At 39.3% G+C, this 24,907-nt stretch overlaps 1 protein-coding gene across 6 annotated transcripts; it reads left to right on the forward strand.

The window, feature by feature from the left end:
* CLNS1A (chloride nucleotide-sensitive channel 1A) lies at window positions 1–24,618 on the forward strand. 6 transcript variants are annotated; one of them, XR_011967383.1, is made up of 8 exons: window positions 1–431; window positions 10,629–10,765; window positions 13,395–13,514; window positions 14,563–14,670; window positions 15,572–15,745; window positions 20,116–20,205; window positions 23,567–23,661; window positions 23,798–24,618. XR_011967383.1 is itself a non-coding variant. In XM_072610760.1 (7 exons), exons 1-6 carry the CDS (start codon window positions 307–309, stop codon window positions 20,181–20,183), a joined length of 732 nt encoding a protein of 243 aa, XP_072466861.1. In that variant the 5' UTR covers window positions 1–306; the 3' UTR covers window positions 20,184–20,205; window positions 23,798–24,618. The 6 variants fall into 6 exon arrangements, 4 of the variants coding, with proteins under 4 accessions (XP_072466861.1, XP_072466863.1, XP_072466862.1 ...); XR_011967384.1 differs by having other exon boundaries at window positions 15,638–15,745; XM_072610760.1 differs by lacking the exon at window positions 23,567–23,661.
* Window positions 24,619–24,907: the final 289 nt, after the last annotated feature.

Consider the following 24,907-nt stretch of genomic DNA (forward strand, 5'->3'; position numbering starts at 1 on the left):
AAAACACCGCGAGTCCAGGAAAGAGCCCGGATTGGAAACCACGTGTCCCGCCCCCAAGACCAGAATGGGTGGGAGGGAGGGAGGCGGGCCGGTCTTCCAAGACCAGCGACCACTCTTCCTAGAAAGGCTCTGACTACTCCAGAGCGGAGGCGGTGGGCGGGGCTTAGCCGTCCTAGTCCTTCCGGGGTGGCCAGCCTCGCCCGGCCCCTTTCCTTCCGGGTTCGGGGCGAGCGTGTCTCCTTCGCCTGCGGTCCAGCCCCCCTCCCTGGTCCGCGGGCGGACACCGCCACCGCCGCCGCTGACAGAATGAGTTTCCTGAAGAGTTTTCCGCCGCCCAGCCCAGAAGATGGGCTTCGGCAGCAGCAGCCCGACACCGAAGCGGTGCTGGACGGCAAGGGCCTGGGCACCGGCACCCTCTACATCGCCGAGAGGTAGTGGCGCCGGCTTGAGGGGATGAGCGCGGGCGCGGCGGACCTTAGCGCTCGCCTAACTCCCGCCCCGTGCGTGGGCGCGCTCTCGTAGCCGGGGGCGGGGGGCGGGGGAGGAGACGGGATGCACGCATGCGCGCGTGTGCAGGTGTCCGGCGGCGGAGCCTCCTCGTGGGCGTCCCGGGCGGGCCGGGGGCGGTTGTGGCCGCGCTCGGAGTTCTTTGCCCCTGGGCGGGGCGCGGCGCGGGGCTCCGCTGGGGCGCAGACCCACTTTATCCCGCGTGTTTGCCCCTGGGGGGCGCGCCCCCTCCCCCATCGGCCCGCGACCGCTCGAGAGGGGGCCTGGCCGGCTCTTCCTCTTTGTGTCCCCGGCGCTTGGCGCAGGGCCCGGCGCGCAGTAGGGGGGCAATGAGTATTTGCTGACTGACCCGTAGACCCGCCGCCCGCACCGACGGAGGACCGGCCCTTGAGGGAGCTCGGCGTGGGGCTCCGTTTGCCCCTCCCGCCCACGGAGCCCTTCGCGACCTCTTCTCGAGGGCGTGGTTAAATTGGGGAAGTAAAGCCGCCTGTGGCCGTGCCTTCGGCCGCGAGCTAACACCTGTTTACCAGCCAGCCGTCTGTGCGGGAGAAATCCGCAGTAATGCCCCTGCCTTGGGGGAACTGGGGAAGGCTCTTTGGAAAAGGGAGGAGAAATCCCTCCAGCCCAAAAAGTAAAGTTCTGTCGTTCAGAAACGGAGCTGCTGCGGACTGAGAGCCGCGAGTGTGCGGAGGAAATGGGAGCGTGGGGCTACGGGGGAGCCAGAATCCCTGACCCGTGCTGAGATAGCCCCTGTCCCCTGGCGGGGAGATCCCAAAGCCGGCAGCTGTCCCTCCCTCTTAAAGGTGCTGGGGAAGAGTGCCCTCATGGTGAGTAAGCACAGTGCCAGGTGCTGGGCACCTGGAGAAGGAAGCTGAGGTGGGCCGAAGTTAAGTGACACCCCCGGCCCGGGCCTTGTAGCCGCCTCCAAGGTGTGCCCTTCGGCACGTGGTGCTGTAATGGGGGCTTCAACCAGGAAACATCCATTGAAAGCCTTTGCCTAACGAGTATCGCTCATTCCAGATACGTCTCTCGCCCAACTTGAGCCCTTTCCCCTCTGCCTTTCCTCCATTCATTTTCCACTTTGACTGTCCTCCTTTGGCCTTCTCCACCATCCCTTACCCCCTCCCCCACCTCCCCTTCAGCTTTCTTTTATATGTTGTCTTCCCTCTTCAGATTTCTAAGTTCCTTTAGGCAGGGACTGTTTATCACATTTGTATTCCTTGTACTAGCACAATTCTTGGCACATAGTGAGTAACGCATAATTATTGACTGACTTACTGAATTCTGCCATCCTTCCTTCTTACTGCTCCCAGATGAACCTTTCTGCCAAGTAAAGTTCATTCTCTTGCTTGTCTTTGAAGATTCTTAAAATCTGGTAGCACCCTATCTTTCCAACCTTATCCTGTTACACTGCAGCTCTGTGTTTTCCTGCCATTCTGAGGTTCTCTGTGCCTGAAGTATTCTTCCCTCCTCTTCACCTCTGATTTTCTGCTCATCTTTTCAGGCCAACTCAAAATTCTTGCTTCTTCAAGAAATCATCTCTGAGTCTCCCGAATCAAAAACAACATCTTTCCATACAGTACTGTTTTTATGCTTGGATAATTCACTTGGGTATTTTATAAGATAGTTTATCTATACATACGCTTTATCGTTAGATGTTAAGCTTTATGAGGGCATAGGGGAAAGATTATGAGTTTAATTTGGGACATGTTGAATTTAAGGTGTCTGCTGGACCTTCAGTTGGCAGTGTCTGAAAGGTAGTTGGAGATGGGAGACTAGATGTCTGCAGAGAGATTAGCTCTGGACAAGTAGACCTGAAAGTCATCTGCATAGAGGTGATTGAAACCGTAGGAGTTGTCCGTTGTAACTTGGAAGCTGCTAAATCTTGTATGATCCTAACCTGTGGCTCCACAATATTTGTTTCTTTCTGGCTTCTTGCAATAGTTCCTATTTGACCTGGAAGCTTTGGAATTTGGCAGTGATATTCCTGGGAGTTTTCATTTTGGGATCTCTTTCAGGAGGTGATTGGTGGATTCTTTCAATTTCTGTTTTACCCTCTGGTTCTAGAACATCAGGACGCTTTTCCTTGATAATTTCTTAAAATATGATGTGTAGACTCTTTTTGTTCATGGCTTTCAGGTAGTCCAATAATTCCTAAATTATCTCTCATTCTTTTTCTGAGGTCAATAATTTTTCCAATGAGATAGTTCAATTTTATTTCTTTTATTGTTTTTACTCTTTTGACTTTGTTTTATTGCTTCTTGAAGTCTCATGAGATTGTTAGCTTCCACTTGCACAATTCCAATTTTTAAGGAATTATTTTCCTCACTGAGCTTTTGTACCTCCTTTTCCATTTGTCCTATTCTGCTTTTTAAGGAGTTCTTTTATTCATTGAATTTTTATGCCTCTTTTACCATTAGGCCAATTTAGATTTTTTAAGGTGTTATTTTCTTTAGTGTTTTTTTTGGGGGGGGGGGGGCGGCTTCTTTTACCAAGCTGCTTATTTTCTTCATAATTTTTTACATCACTTTCATTTCTTTTCCCAATTATTCCTCTATCATTTTCTTTAACTCTTCAAGGAATTCTTGCTAGCCTTGGGTCCAATTAGCAGTTTTCCTTGTAGCTTTGCTTATGCCTATTTTCACGTTGTTGTCTTCTAAGTTTATGTCTTGGTCTTCCCTGTCACCATAATAGCTGTTTATGATCAGGTACTTTTGTTGTTGCTTGTTCATTTCCCAGCCTATTTCTTCTATTTGAATTTTATGTTAAAGTTGGGTTCTGCTCACCTCAGAGTAGGGAGGTGTTTTGCCAAGCTTCAGGCTTTTTCATGCTTCTGTTTTCAGAGCTAGTTCTAGAGACTTCTTAGTGCTACTAAGGTCGTGTTATTCTGGAAGAGGTATGTCATTGCTCTCCTGGTCTGCACTCTGATTTTTAAGGAGGAAGGGCTCCTGTTCTCCTGAAGCCACAAGTACTAATGCCCCCTTGTGGCCTACCACATGTACTTTTCTCTTCTCCGGAACTGGAACCCAGAACTGCTTGTAGGCAATACAGTTGCCAATCAGTGCTAGCTGCACCCACTGCCAGCAGAAGGTCCCCTGTCATTTCTTTCTGACCAGTTGTCCTATCCTCTTACTGTTTTGGGGCCAAGAGCTGAAGCTGCTGCTGCTACTGTTGCAGCTGCCTTCAAGGCACAGTATTGGCTAGTGCTCCTTCTATGCTCCAGGCTTGTGTCCACCCTGGTGTTACTGAACTCTTCTCCTCACCTCCTTAGTAGTCTCAGACTGCAAAAAATGTCTCCTTCTGACCTTTTGTTGGCTCTGCCACTACAAAATTTGATTTGAGGAGTTCTGGTTCCTGGCCTGTTCTCTGTCATATTAGAAAAATCTAGGGAAAGAATTCTTGAATAAAGGATAGCAATCAAAAAAGAGAAAATAGCCAGTTTTATCAACATAAAATATAAAGACTTTTGCTTGAATAAAATCTGAAGACAGAAGTGAAAAGGTAGGGTGGGAAAACAGTTGCATCAGATATTCTGGTATTCAAAATAGAGAGGTTATAAACATAAATATAGTAAACCAATAGCTATTTTCCAAAGGTCGAAGGAAATGAACTAATTTACAAAAGGTTTGCAAATTTTTGACCACATGAGAACATGATCAGAATCGCTAATAGTAGGAAATACACATGATATGCTTTCAAGTTGGATGATCCAAAGACATCTCAATTTCAGCATGTCCAAAATTAAACCCTCCACCCTTCCAAACTTCCCATTTTCTGTCAAAGGCATCGTTGTCCTTAGGGATTCAAGTTTGTAATCTTGTCATGATCTTTAACTCCTCTCCTTCACCTCACACAGTCATTTGACAAATCTTGCCTTTTCTACTTCCACAGCATGGATTGTAATTGATGACCCTTCCTCCACTTCCAGAGCTGCCACCTTAGATCAAGCCCTCATCACCTTTTCCAACTATCTGTGTGTGTGTCCAAGATTTGATTAACTCCTATGGCTTCCTATTGCCTCTAGGAAAAAAAATATCAACTCTATTTAGCTTATACAGCCCTTTGTGATACAGATTGAAATACTGGTTTCTGCTTTCTTTTTTTTGTTCAGTTTTTCTTATACAAAATGACTAATATGGAAATGTCTTATATGATTACACATGTATAACTGCTTATCTCAGGGAAGGGGAAAAGGGGAGAAAAGGAAGGGATAGAATTTGGAATTCAAAACATAAAAAAACATTAAAAATTGTTTGTACATGTAATTGGGGGAAAAAAATAAAATTTTTTTTTTGAAAAGCCCTTCATAGTCTGGCTCATTCGTATTTTTAGACCTGTTAGACATTACTGCCCAACCATTATCTTATCTCTGGGTATCCCACATGCCTACCAAGCTGGTCCTCCTTACCTCTACCTCATAGTTCCTTGCTTCCTTTAAGACATAGCTCAAGCAACATTTTTTGCTTTAAGTCTTACTTAAGAGTTTAATAAATGCTTATTGTTGATCTGCCAGTGCCCTCCTTATATTTACTTTGTATATATTTATATTTGTTTAATATTTATATATAATTACCTCCCATATTAGAATGTACGTGCTTTATAAGTAAGAATTGTTTAGTTCTGTACACGTGTGTCCCCAGCACCTGATACATAGATAAATATTTTTTGATTAATGGATTGGTATAAAAAAAGCTATAAAAATTTTGTATCACAATTGACTTTTATTCAAGCAGATTGGTAAAGATGACAAAAGGTCTTACAGTTACGGTTGGAGGGGCTTTGGAAAAGCCGCAGGCTCACAGATGCACTGTTGGTAGAATTGTGAAATGTTCCAGCTCTTCTGGATTTCGAATTGGAATTCTGAAAGAAAAGTGACTAACCTGCCCTTACCTTTTGACTCTGCTGCTCTCCTAATGAGCATATTGTGCTGCTGCCAACCCCCTCCTTTCCCCCATCTGTCAAAGACATAAGCAGAGATGCAATATATATCAAATATTCTTAGCAGCAGTCTTTGTAGTAGCAAAAAACTGCAGAGTGGGTACTCATCGATGCAGAATAGCTGAAAAACTGACGTGTAAATATAATGAAATGTGATTCATATAAAACAGGATATAATGAATTCAGTGAAACATAGGAAAAGTGTGTATGAAATCCTATGTAGTAAAATAAGAAGAGCAGTTTACACAATGACAATTAGAATGCGAATGAAAAAAGAAAGGAAGTTGAACTCTGAGTAAATGGAAGAACTAATGAGAGTCCCAGAGAAGAAAAAGTGGAAATGCTTTACTACTTTGAAGGTAGATCAGAAAAATGGGGGACCGCTAGGACCAAGAGTTGACAGATAGAGACTCTTTTTGGATGGCTTTACTTCAATCCTTTAAAGAAAGGGTGGTTCAGTTAGGAAATGGTATGGGAAATGACTTGTGTTTATTGCTTATATGTTTATCTTATTGACATTAGATGTTTCCATCCTATAATATGTTGTCCATTTAAAAATTCTTGCAAAAATGAATGTGAAGGCCTTTTATGAAATGTTTTGTGGTGACAGTATATATGCTCTGTCAGCAGTCAGGGAGACGCCTCAGAACTACATTGTTTTATGGCTTTTAAAAATAAGGACAGAATTTGATGGACACTCTGTGGTAACATTTTGTCCACCACTGGGCTGGCACTTACAACAGAGAAAATTTTGTGGTCTTGGATGTTTGAAATTCTCTTGACAACCCATATTGGATATTTTGTTCATTGTACTGTAACACAGCCAGAGAATTTTTGAGGTGGGAAGAAGTAAATTTACTTATTTAAAAGAATGTAGTTTGAATAAGAGATTGACGGTTATTGCAGTTCTCTGAGGATTTGTTAAGACCAGTTTTTCATATACAGAAGAAAGTGCATGATGGAAAATCTAATTACTGCTACAATACTGTGGCTTTAGAAAAAGTTTGGGTTACGAGTTATGAATACTCAAGTTTTCCAAATAGTCACTGTTTCATTCCATGAAACACAGAACCTTTTCTCAAATAATTTAACTTTCTCTTGATGACTGTCTTCACTGTAAGCATTGATTGTTGTATTATGGTATATGATATATTATGGTTGCATCATGGTATATAGTTATTTCTTCAGGCCTAAAAATGTATAGGGCTCTGGGATACTGTGTTGAAGTCTTTGAGTTCTTGTGCTTTTTGTGTTTTTAGATCAGTGTCTGCAGTTCTCTCTTGATTCTGTCAGCATGCATCCCACCACATTGTGCTCAAGGTGCTACTGTTAATCTGCTGTGGATTTGGAAAACAGACATTGTCTGTTAGCTTTGTACATAAAACGAGTAGTTCTTGAACTTTGGTGAGTGTACATGGTATAATTTGTTTCAATTGCCCAGGCTTTTTTTCCCCTTGTTTCAAGTTATCGTCTGTCTGATAGATGAGGTTGTTGGATACCTGGGTCCAGATAGATAAGGTGTTATAGTTCACTGTCATTATTATGATAAGCGTCATCTTAAATAGGGGATTTGAAAGGAAGGGGAGGCTACCAAAAGCTAATCTGGTCTAACCCCCCTGCCCAAATCATTAATCCTGCACACAATCAGTGCTCATCAGTCTCTGCTTAAAGAGTTCCTATGATGGATAAGGGTAACTCAGTACCTTCTGAGGGCTCCCTTTCCATTTATTAAAATAAAATTTAATACCTTTTGCATCACTCATATTTACTACTATATTGCTTCTCTTCTCAGAGAGCTTGTGTCCATGCAGAGCCCAGGTATGAGCACTGAATATCCCTCCTATTACTCCACTTTAACCCTTGGCTATCTTTTTGCCAATTATTTTGCTGGCATAGTTGGTCTCTGGTCATATGGTGGGAGCAGAGGATAATGGGTGGACAGTGTCCCACTTGTACCTTCATGATGTCAGGAGAAAATGAAGAAGGCATCTAGGACATAGGGAGGACTTGCTGTAGTGAATTTATGAGAGGACATGGATGAAAGATGGGCAGGTGAGGATGAGTTGTGATCAGCATCTTTAGAGGGAATTTCCAAATTGGTGAGATCAACAGATCTATTGGTGTATTCTTATTTTCGTGAAATAATTGCAGTTGATCTTTTGAGGTTTCTCTGCTTTAGTTTCATTTATTGCCTAGATAGAATTGAGCCTTTTCTCATCTAGAGTTTCCCCTTAAAGCTGTAGAACAAAGTTTGATCAAGCCTGTTTTTCATTAACTGTGAAGAGGTGCTTTTCTGATGAGGGCACTGCCGTTGATACTGCAGTATCCTTTGCCTCCAATAAAATCCTTCTTTCTGGCATCATCATTACATGAAATGAGTCCTGGGTTTGCAAAAGCTAAACAAATGGAGCACAAGCTTTGGCATATTCTACCAAGCTGGAAAAATTTACCCTACTGGCCCAAGAGTGGACTTTCTTGTCTGAACACTAGCACAGAAGAGGTCCATCACTAGGTTGGCCAAAGGGTGTTGAATTTTTTGGCCACAACTATCCTCAGATGGTAACCACCCCTTCACCATATACATGCCCTACGCTGGTGGAATGCATAGTGTATAACCTGCAACACACTTAGCAAGGTAGAAAGAACACTGAAAGAGAAGCTAGAAAAGCTGATTCCAGGTATAAGATTTGTTCCTTCTTGTTGAAGTACTGTACCCAAGGGATTTAATCTTTCTCAGTCTCTGTTTTCATCACTTATAATGCAGATGGTAGGGAGAAGAGACCAGGAGAGAGTGCTTCCACAGTGTACCTCAGAATCATTATGAGGAAACCATGTTATGCACTGAAATGTGCCTGTATAAATGTGAATTCTTACTGGTGTGATGTTTTTATTTAGCTAGTTCACACATAATGTAAGTGGACAGTTGCCCAGAACTCCCCCTCTCCTAGAGATGCGGCCCCACCCCCTCCACAAAGTGGCACCTTTGCAAGGAGCTTCACCTGTGCTGCTGCTGCCACTGCCACTGCCTGCTAGGAGCCAGGGAGCCAGAGCTGAGCCTAGCCACTGCCTGTGAGGAAGTCGAATTTGTGTGATGAGAATTTATGTAAAATGAGAACTATCTGTGTATTAAATATAAACATACAGGTAGTATCTTGAGAAAAAAGATACAAATGTTTTTATGATTCAGTCTTACAGTGAGCTATTTATTTACAAATAGCATTGAGGCAGATTTTTAAAAAAATAATTTATTTATTTTTAGTTTTCACCATTCACTTCCATAAGCTTTTGGGTGTTAAATTTTCTCCCCCTACCATTCCTCCTTCCTCTCCAAGATGGCGTGCAATCTGATGTAGGCTCTACTTATATGTTCATATTAAACATATTTTCACATTAGTCATGATGTAAACAAGAATTAGAACTAATGGGAAGAACCACGAGAAAGAAGAAACAAAACAACAAAAGAGAAGGAGAACAAATAGTCTGCTTTCATTCACATTCAGACTCCACAGTTCTTTCTCTGGACATAGATAGCTTTTTCCATCATGAGGTTTTTGGAGTTGTCTTAAATCCTTGCATTGCTGAGAAGGGCTAAGTCTATCAAAGTCAGTCTGTGGCTGTTACTGTGTACACTGTTCTCCTGGTTCTGTTCACTTCACTCACCCTCAGTTCATATAAATCTTTTTAGGTTTTTCTGAAGTCCTTCTGTTCATCATTTCTTATAGCCCAGCAGTATTCCATTACATTCATATACCACAATTTATTCAGCCATTCCCCAACTGATGGACATCCCCTCAATTTCCAATTCTTTGCCACCACAAACAAAGCTGCTATAAATATTTTTGTGCATGTAGGTCCTTTTCCAGTTTTTATGATCTCTCTGGGATACAGCCTTAGAAAAGAGGTATTGTTGGCTAAAAGGGTTTTGTACATTTTGCTCTCCAGAATGGTTGGATCTGTTCACAAGTCCACTAGCTAGCAATGCATTAGTGTTCCAATTTTCCAACGTCTTCTCCAACATTTATCATTTTTCTGCTTTGTAATGTTATCTAATCTGATACTTGTGATGTAGAACCTCAGAGTTATTTTGATGTGCATTTCTCTAATCAGTTGTGATTTAGAGCATTTTTTCATGTGACTATAGATAGCTTAAATTTCTTTTTCTGAAAACTGCTTGCTCACATCCTTTGACCACTTATCAATTGGGGAATGACTTGTATTCCTATAAAGTCAACTCAGTTCTCTATGTATTTTAGAAATGACTTTATCGGAGACACTGTCTGTAAAAATTGTTTCCTAGCTTTCTACTTCTCATCTTGGTTGCATTTACTTTGTGCAAAACCTTTTCAGTTTAATGTAATCAAAATCATCTTTTGCATTTCATAATGTTCTCTTTTCTCTTGTTGGATCATAAATTCTTCCCTTCTCCATAGATATGACAGGTAAACTATTCCTTGCCCTCCTAGTTTGCTTATAGTATCAGCCTTTATATCTCAATAATGTACCCATTTTGACTTTATCTTGGTATAGAGTGTAAGATACTGGTTTATGCCTAGTTCCTGCCATATTATTTTACAGTTTTCCCAGAAGTTTTTGTTAAATAGTGAGTTCTTATCCCAGGGCAGATTCTTAATATGATAAATTGAACTAGAATTCTTATTTATAGTTTGCTAACAGAAATTACTTTATACTAATGGATACACACGGTGATATTATGCAAAAAAAATTTTTTTTCCTCCCAGGGCTATTTAGCTAAACTGGCCTCTGTCACACCCTTCTTGGGGAAGAGGGAAAGGAATGACAAAGATCTGGTTGTGAGAAAAAAGAATGGTGAAATTGAAGCATTATTCAGTGAGAGAATCACAAAAAAATGCTCTGAACTTTGCATAATAATTTTTCTGCTAGTTATATGTTTTTTGGTATCTTACTATGCAGGTACTGTCATTGATATGACCTAGAAATGTAGAATTTCATGCTTTAACTTCTGTTAGAAACAAAACTGGAAAAAGGAATAGGTTTCAAAGAAAAGCAAGACCCAAATAATTATGTACCTGCTGCCAAATTTCGTTTTTAAGTAATTGTTTTGAAGACGTGTGTGTTATTTACTTGAAAACACATTTTAATAAACTTTGGTATATTAAATCAGTACAAGTTCTATAACTAACTTGCTTAACTATATTTTTCAGCCGCCTGTCCTGGTTAGATGGTTCTGGAATAGGATTTTCACTGGACTATCCCACCATTAGTTTACATGCTGTCTCCAGGGACCTAAACGCCTATCCACAGGAGCACTTGTATGTTATGGTCAATGCTCGATTTGGAGGTACAGTATGACTTCCTTAATCTTCTCCCCCTTTTCCAGAAAATTATGTTACAAAAGACAATCTGATGTTATTGAGAGATGATACCATTTCTTTGAGAGCTCTTAATAGATTTTAGGACAAAGAACTTAGGTCAGATCTCCTTCAAATGAAATTGCATTGAAATCCTCCGTGCAAAGAAACAAACATTTCTAAAGACTCTGGAATTAATTGTTGGTTGCTGCACTTATTTTTAATACTGTTTCCCATTTAGTTAAATATCTATATAGCAGAAGTTGGAAGTTCTGTTAGAGTTCTTTGTCATGGGCTTGAATTATATTTCATCATGTGGAACGGGAATTTTACATTTTAACACATTATTTATGAAGGGTGATTTTTACATTCCTTGTCTTTCCCTGCCCCTTGTTTTCTTTGTGCTTACCACTTAGAATCCTTTAATTAGAGAATGACTCTTTGTCTCTTTTGTTCAGCTTTGCCCTACTTTTTTAGACGTGCTGATTAGGCATACTTAAAGATTTGGGTCACAGCCCTTTGTTTTCCAGGTGATTAAGGAAGAATTTTTATTGGGGTTAGGATTAATTCAATAGTTATTTTGCTATTAAATAAATTTTCCCTTTTTTCCAGTTTCTCTTCAGTACTAGAGGAAGTATTTGACAATGTTCAAACCTCTTGTTTCTTCCAGTTGCCATTTTAAAATTGAATTCATTTAATTTTTCATGAATTTCTAAATGATTATTTTAAATTCATTCATAGCACCAAAGTAATTTATTTTTTTATTATGGGATCCTAAATTATGACTGTTGTAGGTCCTCTAAAGATTGGGGGTACTGAATGAAAAAATATGACTGTAACTGTAAATGCAGGACCTTAGGCACAAAACCAAAATTCCACTTCATTCTTCAGCTGTGTTTTGATTGAAGGGTGTCGTATATTGCATTTGATTTAATGTTAGCGTTCATTCAACAAACATAGTTTAATGCTTTAGAAGCTATTGGGATTCAAATAGCAATAAAATAATCTCTAGTTTTGTCTATTAGAGGACGTAAAAATATATGTACGAATAGTGGTGTAAGCTTAGAATAGTAGGGCTCAAAAGGACCCTTATACTTCCTAGAAGATATATTGTAGGCATTGTAGAAGAGTGAAAAACGTGATAATCGAAGTTCAGAGGAGAGAGGTTGTTTTTGATCTACAGGATCAGGGAAGACAATGAAGGAGGTGGCTTGGAACTGGGCATGGCAAGATGATTGGGAGATGAGAGCTTTCAGAACAGCAGCATTGGCAGAATGACGGTAGCTGACACATATATAATACTTCAGCACAGCGTTGGGGGCACAGGAAGTACGGGGCATATTCAGAGAACTCTGAATTTGGCTGTGGTGTAGGGTGTGTGTGTGTATGTTTATGTATGTGTGTGTATATATTCATATATGTATGTTTATGTATATAAAATCTTAATTTTTTTTCAGTATTTGTGAGGAAACAAAATTTTGTAAAAACTATTCTCTAGATCAGTGATTGTGGAAGAAAACTTTCTAGCTTTTAGAGATAGAAATGTTTTGGGTTGCCAGGTTAGAATTCATTAACAAACTTTGTTTCCCTGAATCTACCAGTGGGTGTCCTCTTGCTCTGTCATAAGTCTTGATGCTGCTGCCATTTTCTGCATTTAGTTGGTAAAAGGTTTATACCTTTGTTTAAAAACATTACTTGATTTCTACCTTTCCCCCACATTTCTGACTCTTTAAATTAAAGTCACCTCTCCTTTGTGGATTACTAAGATTGACCTTATAGCCCCTGCAGGTCTCATCCAGAGTGGATGAATAATTTAAAATAGCATTTTGAAGTACTTTGTTATATCTTTTCCCCTCCCTTCTCTGTGCCTAATGCCAATTATTTTTGCATTGGCTAGGCTTCTTGGACATAATTTCTGTAGCACTTTGAGGATCTTTCTCTGACCTCTTGAATAAGAATGTGAAGTTGTATTCAACTTTAAACATGTATTCTTAGTATATATGTATAATCTTTTTAAAAAATCCTTCTGAAAGATTGCTTATATCAACTTGTTGGAGGCTGAGGTGATTATGATTTATTTTTTGAGGCAAAAATAATTTTATTTGTAGTATATTATTGGAAAGTAGCAGTATTGACCTTGTGTATTATTTCCGTAATATAATGGTGTTATTGATGTAATCTTTCTGATTAGCTTGTTATATTCCAGTCTTTTTGAGAAATTAGCCAGCCTCTTTTTGGTATATTTCCTTTTCCCATGATTCTTCATGGCTCTCTTCTTCCATTAATTCTCCTTTTTATCAACCCTCTGTCCCACAATTTACCAGCATCACACCATGTTTATTGACCACATTCTAGCTGTTGAAGCAATGACAGAACTTTGTGTCCATTAAGTAAGAAAGGTAAGAGAACATATTAGGAACAAAAGGCAACGTAAAACTGTTGCCAAGCAGTTTTCAGTGAAGTTGTCACATTTTGACCCTAAATGTTTCATAGTTGATTTAATAAAATTAGATTTATAATATTTAGACATCTCATTAAATTTCCTTTGGGATAGTTTCAATAGTCCAGTTAAAAATAGGACAATATAATGTAAAAAATTTGTCCCCCCATTACTCTTAGAGGAAGAACCAAAAGAACTAAAAGAAACTGCAATGGCCGAAGGGGAAGAAGATGAGGATAGTGATGAAGATGTTGAGCCGATTGCTGAGTTCAGATTTGTACCAAGTGATAAGTCAGCATGTGAGTATCCTCCTGTTCACTGGTTTTTCTTTCTTTGAATAAAAGCTTATAAGCCTCCATGTGTGTTTATTCTTAATTTAATTATCTTTGATAACACAGTAATACCGGAGCAGTGGGATATTGTGAGGGGGAAAATGCTAGATTTGGAGTGAGAAGACATGGGGTTGGATTTTTGGCTCTGTTTTACTTCCTATGTGACCTTGGGCTAGTCATCTGTCAGATGAAGAGGTGGAGAATTGTGCTAAATGATTTTTAAAATCTTAAAGTTCTAAATCCTATGATCAATGAATACTGAGGGATATTTGTTTTCAGAAAATACATTTAATTACCAATTTTCCAGCATATAAGAGAGGTAGACAGTTTTGGTCGTTTTTTCCCAGTGCTCTATTAAAAAAAAGTTATTGTTCCCTTTAGTTATTCCATACTCAATTCTTCATTGTCTACTCATTGAACCCTTCCTTATAACAAAGGAGAAAAGCTCATAATTGAGTAGTCTGACATTAGTTAACAATGTGTATATATATATACACATATATATCACATTCCACATCCATTATCCTCCCTTTTCTTCTGAGAGGAAAGTTTGGTTCCTGATGTTTTTCAAGACAAATTGTTAATTACATCTCATCATTTTCCTATGATACAGTAGTATTCCATTACGTGTTTATATACCATAATTTTGTCAGCCATATATCAATCACTGGGCACACGTTTTGTTTCCAGTGTTTTGTTTCCGTATGAATATTTTGCAGGACAGTATTTTGTCCTATACATTGGATCTTTCTTTTCTGTTACTGACTGTTTTTGGGGGTGGGGAAGTGTTAGAGCAGGTAATAGTTATCTAGCAGTGGGAGGACTGAATCAAGAGGTATGAACAGGTTAGTGACTTTTCTTACTTAATTCCCAATTGTTTCAAAAGCAGTTTGACCACTTCCCAACCTTTCCAGCCCCACAACTTATTTGAAAGATGAGGGGAGATGGATTCTGAGGTCTCTTCTAGCTCTAAATCTGTGTTGACTAAAGAAAAGATGGTTTATTTATTGTTCAGTGGAAGCATTGTTTGCTGCAATGTGTGAATGTCAAGCTTTACATCCAGATCCTGAGGATGAAGATTCAGATGATTATGATGGAGAAGAATATGATGTGGAAGCACATGGTTAGTGACATTTTGTGCTTCAGTTTCTTTCTGTTTTAATTAGACCTAAATATTATGGCAGGGTTTATAATCTTTTATGGGTATATATGCTGTGTGGTACAATGTTGGTGTTTGTATTATTTTTCTACACATAGAAAAGACAAATGTCCCAGATTATTCCTTTTATCTTTTGAATAAATAAACACTTGCAAGATACCATGTACTTAGGCCAGAGTATGTGAGAAAAGGGCATGAGTAGAGTAAAAAAAGGCATGGGAAAAGGAACCTGGGATGATATGTTAGAACCTCCTCCCAAACTGAGTCATGTTTCTTACCCACTTTGACTGATCATTTCCACTTTTCCAAAAACTCTTCTTTGTCATTTCTGTAGGATAGACCCTGACCCTGGGACATTCCCTGGCCTAGGACAGTCAAGTGTCCTGAAATAACTGTCCTGTTCCTTGTTGGTCTTTTGTACATGCAAATAATTTACTTCCATGCATGTTAATGCTTCCTTTCCTTTACATTCAGTGTCTTATCTGACACAAACCCCTCTTCTGGGGCTTTTGCCTCTCATGGGTAAACATTTACTTCCCTCTTATATAAAGGATTTTCCTTTGTTCACATAACATTCTTCACCTCAAACTTTTGGTCTTTTTGGTAAAGATTACTGCATACTGGGATATATGTCTATTGGATTTAATTCTCCAGTGCTCTCCTGCTTGAGCTCTGAACTCCCATTAGGAGCCAAAATTTAACTGTATTTTCTATTCAAGAGCAAACATGTTAACATGGATTTTTTTTGGTTCTAAGTGTTCTACTATAACTTGAAATAATAATAGCTACCATTTACATAATGCTCTAAGATTTGCAAAGTACTTTATGTTACCTCATTTGATTTTTAAAAAATTTATACATTCAGAACAAGGACAGGGGGATATTCCTACATTTTACACCTATGAAGAAGGATTATCTCATTTAACTGCAGAAGGACAAGCCACTCTGGAGCGATTGGAAGGAATGCTTGCTCAGTCTGTGAGCAGCCAATATAACATGGCTGGAGTAAGGACAGAAGACTCAGTTAGGGATTATGAAGGTGAGTCTTTTCCAAAACTTTTGTATTAGACCTGAACAATAATATCAGACATTCAGTCTTTTCTTCATGAGTTTCTTAGTTTTAGAACTGGCAGGAGCCTTAGAAGGCCAGCTAGTCTAATCTCCTCATTTTAAGGATAAGTAAACTGAGGCCCAGTGAGGGGAAATTGACTTGCCCAAGGTCACATGAGTAGCAAATCACCACTGCATCTGGTGCATATCACATAAATCGTTTTGGATACTTTCTACAGAGCTGACAGCTTAAACTTTGACCAAAGTATGGTGTTTGCTCCTAGGGAGTGAAAGTTGTATTGAGTGTTCTTCTGTATAATTCAATGCTGAAACTGCTAGAGGTTGGGAGACCAGGATTTGTCCACTGTTACACACTTAGACTTTGCAAAAATGACATTAAATTCTCCTAATTAATTTTCTGAGCAGGCAAGAATTAATCTTGTAGAGAAAGGCACTAGTAGCCAAGGAATCAAAAAAGGCCTCCTGGAAAAGGTGGGATTTGAGCTGAGCCTTGGAAGCTAGGCAGCCGAGGACGAGCCTATGAATAACTTAGAATGGTGAGAAACTGTTCTAGGACACTGATTAAGAGACCACTGCAAGAGTCTTGGTGAGAGGTAGTGTGGGCCTGAGCTAGGGTGGCAGCTATGTGAGTGGAGAGAAGGGACAGACAGGAGAGGCTGTGAAACTGAATTTGTGGGGTGAGTAAGGGTCACACTGAGGATGTAAACTTTTGATTCTGAGAGGATAGGTATTGTCCTTGACAGAAATAGGAGAGTTTGGAATGGGGGAGGCTTTAGAGGAAATGATAATGAATTCTGTTTTGAATATGTTCAGTTCGAGGGACCTCAAGTTCTAGATGTCCAAACAGTTGGTGATGAGGGACTAGAACTCAGGAGAGAACCTAGGAAAGTTTAGCTCTGCGAATCATTTATGGAGAAACAGTCATTGGATCCCAGGGAGAAGAAGAAGGCATGGATAGAGAAGAAAAGAGAGCAGACAAAAGCCAGCGCAGAACTTTGAGGGCACCCATGCTTTCTGAACATGATCTGTTTGACAGAGCAGCAAAGGAGACTTAGGAGGAATGGTCAGACAGGTAGGAGCAGTGTCATGGAAGCTTGAAGAACAGTGGCATGATCAGTAGCTCCTGAAGCTGCAGAGAGGGAAGTCAGCAAGACCCAGGAAATGTGTCATTCAGAGGTCACAGGCCACTTTGGTAAGGGCAGTTTCTGTCGAATGATGAGTCAGAAGGTAGAGTGCTGAGGGTTTATTAGAGGGAGAAGGGAAAATGGGAATGTTTCATGTCAGTCATTTCCTAAGGAGTATGGCTGAGGAGAGGTTGAGACTCAGCATTTTAAAGATGGAGGAAACGGCATAGTTAGAGGCAGCCCGGAATGCACCAGTGGATAGGGAGGAATCACAAAAGAGAGTATGCATGGGATCATAGTGGGAAAAGATTAGAGACTTGTAGCAGTCCACGCTTCATTCTTAAGGGGCTCTTTTTCTAAACTTGAACTTCCCCTCTAGGGGTAAAAGGTAAATGCAAAACACAGACCAGGCAATGTTACTGCAAATGTTAACTTTCAAAAAAAGGATTTGAATGGGGATGATAATGGGGCTTCAGAATACATTTCTGTTCCTGTAATACTCTTTCATTTCATGTTTATACGTACCCAGTTTAGATGGTCATTACCTAGAAATTCTTTCCATTTTCAGAGTTCATTGTATAAATTACAGAATTTTAGAGCTGGAGGGAAATTTTGAGATCATCTAAGGTGTTGGGTTGTTTTTTTTTTTAACCTAGGAAAAGGAGCTGAAAGACCAAGACAAAAAATTTATGATGTGATACAGTTAATTTTGGAATCAAGACAAGAACTCAGGCCTCCTGTCTCCTGTTCTAGTGATCTATTCACTATAGCTATGTGTTAATCCTTCTAACTTGGTATAACCTCTTATAATACAAATGGAGGACTAGAGATTTGTCTTTATTCCTTAAAACCTCACAAGTGATTGTAACTAGAGTGTTGATTTCCTGGGGAAATTAATGTTCACTTTTTTGTTAACTGTATAATATCTTGTATATGCCTTAGGGACTACTGGTTAAAATTATATTTTAGAGGGTTTTTTTTGTGAATTTATTTTGTCCACGTTCTGCGTCATACACCATTCATTACTTTAATGCTTCTAGAAGCTGTAATCTTGGTGGGGTTACACCTTCCAACTCTTCAGTCACCTAGTAGTGGTCCACTTCAAATTTAGCTGGACTGGTCCTTGAAAGAAATGCATTCCTCATGAACCCATATGATAAACCTTTCTCATCTTGATGTAGAACCTGCTAGAGTTTGTAGTTCATTGGTACATTATTTAGAAGTCAAGGCCAGTTCATGTCACAGTAAGAAATAAAAGTAGAACTTTAATGGACTGCCCTATTAATGAGCAGATCACAAATGAGATTTGACTAAATATAGTCAGGCTTCATGGTATTCTTTTGTTATTAGAATTAAGAGCTTAGCACTCTACCACTCCAAAAAGTCCAAATAAAATTTAAAATGGTAATTTCAGCTTTGTTAGAATCTTCCAGTACCATTTTTTTTCTCCACAATTCCTTGATGTTCTATTTTAAATCATTGCCAGTTTCTTGCCATCGAAGGATGCCAGCTCTCTTTCTGTCATAATGTAACTTTCTCTGAACAAAAGTATTCACAGTTCACAGAATTTTAGTTAGAGGGACAGCTATATCTGAAAAGGACTTTCCATGACAACCGTATTTGACAATTGGTCATCCAGCCTCTGCTTGAAGACCTCCAGTGACTGGGAACTCACCACTCCTAAAACAACTCATTCTTTTAGATATTTCTAATTGTTAAGAAATCATTTTTGACAGCCAACCTAAATTGCCATTTCCATCTATTGTTTCTAGTTCTTTCCTCTGGAGTCAGACAGAACAAGTTCCTCTTCCTCTTCCACATGACAGCCTTGAAAAGATACTTGAAGACATTTACATAGCATATTCCTAAGTTTTCTTCAGATTAAACATTTTTGCTTCTTGCAGCTGATCCTTACAGAATAAACATGAATTCTGCTCTTTCATCATCCTAACTGTCTTTCTCTGCATGATCCTTAGCAGCGTCCTTCCAGAGCTGAACACAGTGTTCCCATGTGGTCTGCTCATTACTCATACACTGCCGTGCCGCTCTCAATGCAGGTTTCAGCTGACACATAACACTGCTTGTTGTTATTAAGTTAGAAGTCTACAAAGACACCTCCACGCACACACATCCTTTTCAGACAAACTGCTGACTTAACTGTGCCATTCTTGTCTTGTAGAGTTAACTTTTTGCACCTACGTGTAAGATTTTATACTTACCTTTATTATATTTCATCTGCTTCAGTTTGGCCCAGTGCTTTAAACTTTGAGTATCTTTTTGGATCCCTACTCTGTCCTCTACTGGATTAGCTATCCCTTTTATGGCACTTTCAGATTGATAAGTATACCATCTACCTACCTATGATGCAGATACCTTTGTTACTGATAAAAAAGTTAAATAGCTCAAGGCTAAGCACCCCACCAGAAACCTGGATCACCTAACAGGTTGACTAATGCAGGATATTGATAACTGACCACTCTTTGAATCCAACTATTCAACATTTCTTAATTCATCTAATTGTATAATTGTCCAGTAATTTCTAAACTTTTTTGATTTTACTTAAGAGGGGTCTTATTTAGTCCAATAAAAAATGTTGAACAAATACCAATATATATTTATTTTTAAATTGCATACGTCTTAGTGCTATGCTAAATATTATGTATTTTATAAAAAAAATAGACATTTTAAAGAGTCAGAGAAAATATTTGTGGATATTTAATTGGACCCCTACAAATTGTAGTTCATTGAAATACAGAATGAAAATGCCCCTGTCATTCCCCCTCCCATTGTGGCATTCCCATTCTACTCTTAGGAGAGTTTACGTATTATTGTGATACAGGACTACTTTACATGCAGTCCAAAGGAAGGTGCCATTTTCACTGTGCATATTAAATATTGATTAAAGCTTATTTTTACATAAAAATTATAAATTATAGTTACATTTTCTTCTACCCCAGTATATCATTGTGCACCCCACTTTGGAGACCACTATATTCCACATCTTTCTCACAAGAATGGTATGAGATACGTTGCCAAATATTTGCTAAATTTAGTTAAACTACATGGCATTCCTTTGAGCTTAGTCTTCCTTAATCTGTTCTTGATGAAGCCACAGTGGCACTTTGTGAACACTGCTTCCTTTTTCTGAATATTCATTCACTAAATGGTTTAAAATAATTTTGTCTTACTCTTGGCTCTGTGCTTTTCTTCCAAGATGGGATGGAGATAGATACCACACCAACTGTTGCTGGACAATTTGAGGATGCAGATGTTGATCATTGAAGATTACTTATGCTGAGAATAGGTGAGTGAGTGGTTTGTTTTCTTACTTGGCTTTGAATATGAAACTTCATTAATAATATGAAATGCTAAATTTTACTTTTTATGATCTTGTTGAGATACTCGTTTGCACATTATTCAGCAAACATTAGGTGTCTACTATATGCAAAGAACTGTGCTAGGTGTTACATTTGAAAATTAAGGTAAACTGAGTGACAATGGTCTGAGCATGATCGACTTATTAGTTAGCTATCAGTTGGTTAGCAGTAACCAATAAATTGGGTCAGTGGCCTCTCCCAGTGACCAAAAGACTCAGAGATAGGGTTCACTATCCCTAATACAGTTTTGGGAACTACAGGTTGGGAAGATAGTGCGATGAGTTACAAGATAGACAGCATGATAGGGGTGAGGATGACATAATTGGTTACATCAAGAAAAATAGACTAGTACTTATGTGAAGCTAGTAATCATCCCACTCTGACATAAAGGGGTGCTTGATTGATTTATGGGACCCATCTGCATCCTGAGGACATTGTTAGTGGACCATGGATAGCAGACTTCCTGGTTCTTAGGAAGATTTGTTAAAAGATAAAATCCTCCTTAATTATACAAGGAGGGGCAGCTAGATGACGCAGTGGTCAAACTATGTTAGAAATTCTGGAGATTGACACTGAATAATACTTGAATGTTTTAAATATTTGTGATTTCATCAGTATGGGTATTCTACTACATCAATACAATGCACAACTCTTTTGTATCTTAATAAAAAATATTTTTTGAGTTATTATTGCCAAAAAATTTGTCTTCTGGATGTGGTCCTGCCTGAAATCTCTAGGGTGATTTTTAGAAGAATGGGTGACTCTAAGGGTCTTTTGCCAGGCTCTCATTCATGTCCTTTCTAGATTGTTAGAGAAATTGCCAGAGCTCGTATCCTGTTGGCATAGCTCATTATGAGAACCCAGGTCCACAAAATAGTGAAAGAAAATTTTTAAACTTGGAATCTGGAAACCTGGGTTCAAATTCCTGCTTTGGACAACTTATTGTAAGCAAGTCACTTTATCTCTCAGAGCCTCTTTCCTCATCTACTAATTGGGCAACAGTCACAGGGTTATTGTGAGGAAGGTACTAAGCAAATTTGTGTAGTGTCAGTTGTTTTAATAAACTGGAAAAATATGCATTATCTGTGTGTGTTTCAACCACTTATTTATGTATGTGTTGTCTCCCCCAAAACAATGTAATTGACTTGAAGGAGAGGGACTGCTAAATTTTTTGTCTTCATTCCCAAGGTCTAGCAGAGTACCTGGTACACAGTAGGTACTTAATAAATGTTGGTTTGATTGTTTTTTTAGCATTCTTACTGCATTGTGGTGTTTGATTATTGATATTCACAAAATGTCAGTCTTGGAAGAGAATTCTGTCTAATCCTACCCCTATCTGAATGAAGATCCCTTCTACACCATACCCATGAACCTGTCTTCCAACTTTGAAGGGACAGTCACTAACTCTCCAGGCAGCCTCTGCCTCATTTGGGTAGCTCTCATTGTAAGAAGTTTTTCCTTCTATCAGGATTACATTTGCCGTTGTATTTTTTTGGTTGTGTTGCTTCTAGTGCTGTTATTCTCTAGAACCAAGCAGAGCTGATCCCACTTCTGCATAACAGTCCTTTAGGTCCCTCAGGACATCTGTCATGTCCTCTCTAAGTCCTTCTTTATGCCAAATATCCCTGTGCTTGAATTAGAGGCTGTCCTGTAACCTGCTTGCCTTTCCCTGGACACTTCAGCTTATAAATATCCTTCCTAAATATGGTCTGTTGAACTGATGACCCCCACTATTCCAGATGTAATCTGACTAGGGCAGAGTAGAGAAGGGACCAAAACCTCCACAGATCAAATCACTGTGCCTCTCTGTCTGTGCATCTTAAGAGCACAATTATTTGGATGGCTGTCCCAGAGAATTGGTCCTTTAGTACATGCTTCTTGGGTAGGTACTGCAGATAGGAAAGAGCTAGGCCCAGAATTGAAAAGGAGGAAGAAAACGGTCTGGATTGCCTTTGGGAAATTGCAGTGTTTTTAATGAACCCATATGCTTTTCCTTGAAACAAAGGACCATCTTATTAACATCAGTATTCTTCTAGTTATCGTCAGTGCCCAAGAGTTTCTGAAGAATTAAAAGTTTTAGGTCACCCACAGGGCAATGGAGAAGGTAGGGTAAGTTTAAGTAGGTTGCAGCATAATGTCGATGAAGAATTGTACAGAAGAGCTGTATAAAGCTTATCACCAGATGTATGACCAAAAAAGGAGGTGGGCTAGTCTTCTGATGAGAGCAAAGAAGAGATGGGTAATTCATGGGTTCCTTTGTCTCCCCATGACACACATGATCACAGAAGTGACCCACATCAAGTGACCATCCTGTAGAGGATTATGTGAGGATGTGGATAAGAAGAACCTAAATCCTTAAATATAGGTCATATGCCCTTAGTCTATTGATTCCTTAGGGATAAGGATTATGGGGTGGGGTGGGGAGATTGTTTGGTTTTTCATCTTCCTAGCACTAAATACAGGACCTGAGCTTAAAGGAACTATGATGTTATAAGTGTGGGGCCTCTTTCCACACCAAGATCATATATTCATTGAATAATTGGAGTAGGTTTAGACTGTGTTCCCCTAGGTGTATTACTCTGCATGACTTTTGGGGAAAATTTGTCCTTGAACTTGCAATTAGAACTGTCCAAAAGAGAAATGGGCCATGTCAAGAGGTAGTAAGTTGTCCATCCTTGGAAGTGGCATGCCCACTTGTCTCATGTCATAGAAGGAGCTTTGGAATAAGTGAACCCTAAGGTTTTAAGCCCTGTTTCTTCCCCTTTCATATTCTGAACTTTCCCCCTTTCTCTCTCCCTCCTCATCTCTCTCTCCCTCCTCTCCTGAATTCACTTCTTTTGAGATATTTACTCTCCCACTTCTCCACCCCTCTGTCTTGGAGGTGGGCCATCACCCAGGTTTTCTGTATTGTTCTTAGATCAGCTTTTAATTCTCACTTGAAACAAGATTTAACATCACTATTTCTAGTCAGACTTTATAGCATTCAAATGACTCAGTGGATATAATTGTGAGAATTTCACATTTTCTTGTCAAGGAAGCACATTTTTAGATTTCATTAGATTTCTTTCTTTATGAGGAAAGTAAGAAAAGAACTTCAAGAGTACCTTGATCTCCAACCTTCATTTGCCAGGATCACAGAATGTAGTCTGTCTGCTCGTGACCTAGATGAGATGTTTCTGTAGTGCTCTGGTTAGAATTCTAAAGAGACCATATAATGACAGAGTGACCGTATCATCACAGAGCTTCCTAACAAGAAAATTGTCTACTTTTCTATTTTCTTCACACCAGTCTCCTGTTCTAGAAGACATTGTGTTAGTAATTTCTGAACATCCTAAAATTGGTCACTGATGTTGAAGATGCCCAGGATTGTACAAAACTCTTAAGTGGGTATTTTTAAAATGTGTTACTAAAATAAACAAGGAATTACTTTGTGTTTAAAATGGCCATGCCAACACTGATTTTTCTCACCAAAAGATAGTATAAATTAGCTGTTTTAAAAATTGTCAATTTCTTTTTCAGATTCCACGTATTACTGAAGGAGGGAACTTTCTATCTTTCCACAGTGGAGAGGCAGAGAAGAAACATCTTTTTCCCCTCTGCAAAAATGACCTAAACCAGTTCTTTCTTCAGACAGACTTATACTGAGGCCATATGAATCACCACCAGCAGAAATTTAGTCTTTATTAACAGAAATGGCTGAATTCACCCAAGAGGATATTTGTAGCATATTGATTCAAGAATCCCATGCCCAGTTGCAGTCATCTAGGCCTCTAAATCCTCCTCTCACAGTATTCATCTTCCATAAGGCAGGAGGCCCACGTGGTGCAGGGGTGTGGAAAAGAATAGGAGGTGGGAGGGTGTGCAACCAGAATATGCCATATACTTATATACATATGTACATCCACACACGTGTGTGTGCATATGTGTATAACAGCACTTGCTCCTTGAGAAGAGGAGATTAAGAGGTCTTGGAGGCTTGCCTCTGCTCTTTTGTACTCTGGATCAATCAGGTAACTACCCATAGGGAATATCAAAGCCTGATTAGCTTATTCCTACGTCTATGAGTAGCCTAATTAACTATTCTACCATGTTCCACCGACCTCCATTAACATAAGCTGGGAGCTTCTGACAACCTTTTGCTATTTTCACAGTTCATTTTTCGTCTGAAAAATGAATTTTATAATTCTGGTCTGTTGTGACAAATTGGCCTCAAAAGCTATCCCCTCTTAGATTCCTCTGAAGATTTAGAGAGGCTGGGATGCGTTCCTTAGAATACTGAAGATGAGAATCCTTTTGTCTTTGTTACAGCTAAATAAATAAAATTAGGTTTTATATGTTAACTCTGTGGTGTCTTTTCATACCATGTTTTTAACTTTGATTTTTGTTTAATTAATTGACACATATATCTGACATGTATCCTTTTGTAGTACAACCTTACAAAGAAACTGTAAATTCTTAATATTTTGAGCTTTGTTTGTTCACATTCCTTTAGCCAGTTGTCTTTAAAAAATATATTAGAGCCATGTTTTAAAAAATTTCTATATCTCTCCTTTAAGTAGAAGACACTGTCAAATAACAGTAATCCATGATCACAATCCATTCCCACTGACAAGTGGGTGTCAGTTTATG

The sequence above is a fragment of the Notamacropus eugenii genome, chromosome 5, assembly GCF_028372415.1.
Source record: "Notamacropus eugenii isolate mMacEug1 chromosome 5, mMacEug1.pri_v2, whole genome shotgun sequence".
In the NCBI taxonomy this organism is placed as follows: domain Eukaryota; kingdom Metazoa; phylum Chordata; class Mammalia; order Diprotodontia; family Macropodidae; genus Notamacropus; species Notamacropus eugenii.

Coding starts and splice junctions, on each gene's coding strand:
- CLNS1A (XM_072610760.1), top strand. CDS start 307: ATGAGTTTCCTGAAGAGTTTTCCGCCGCCCAGCCCAGAAGATGGGCTT. Junction 432..10,628: donor ACCCTCTACATCGCCGAGAG/GTAGTGGCGCCG, acceptor TATATTTTTCAG/CCGCCTGTCCTGGTTAGATG. Junction 14,671..15,571: donor ATATGATGTGGAAGCACATG/GTTAGTGACATT, acceptor TTATACATTCAG/AACAAGGACAGGGGGATATT.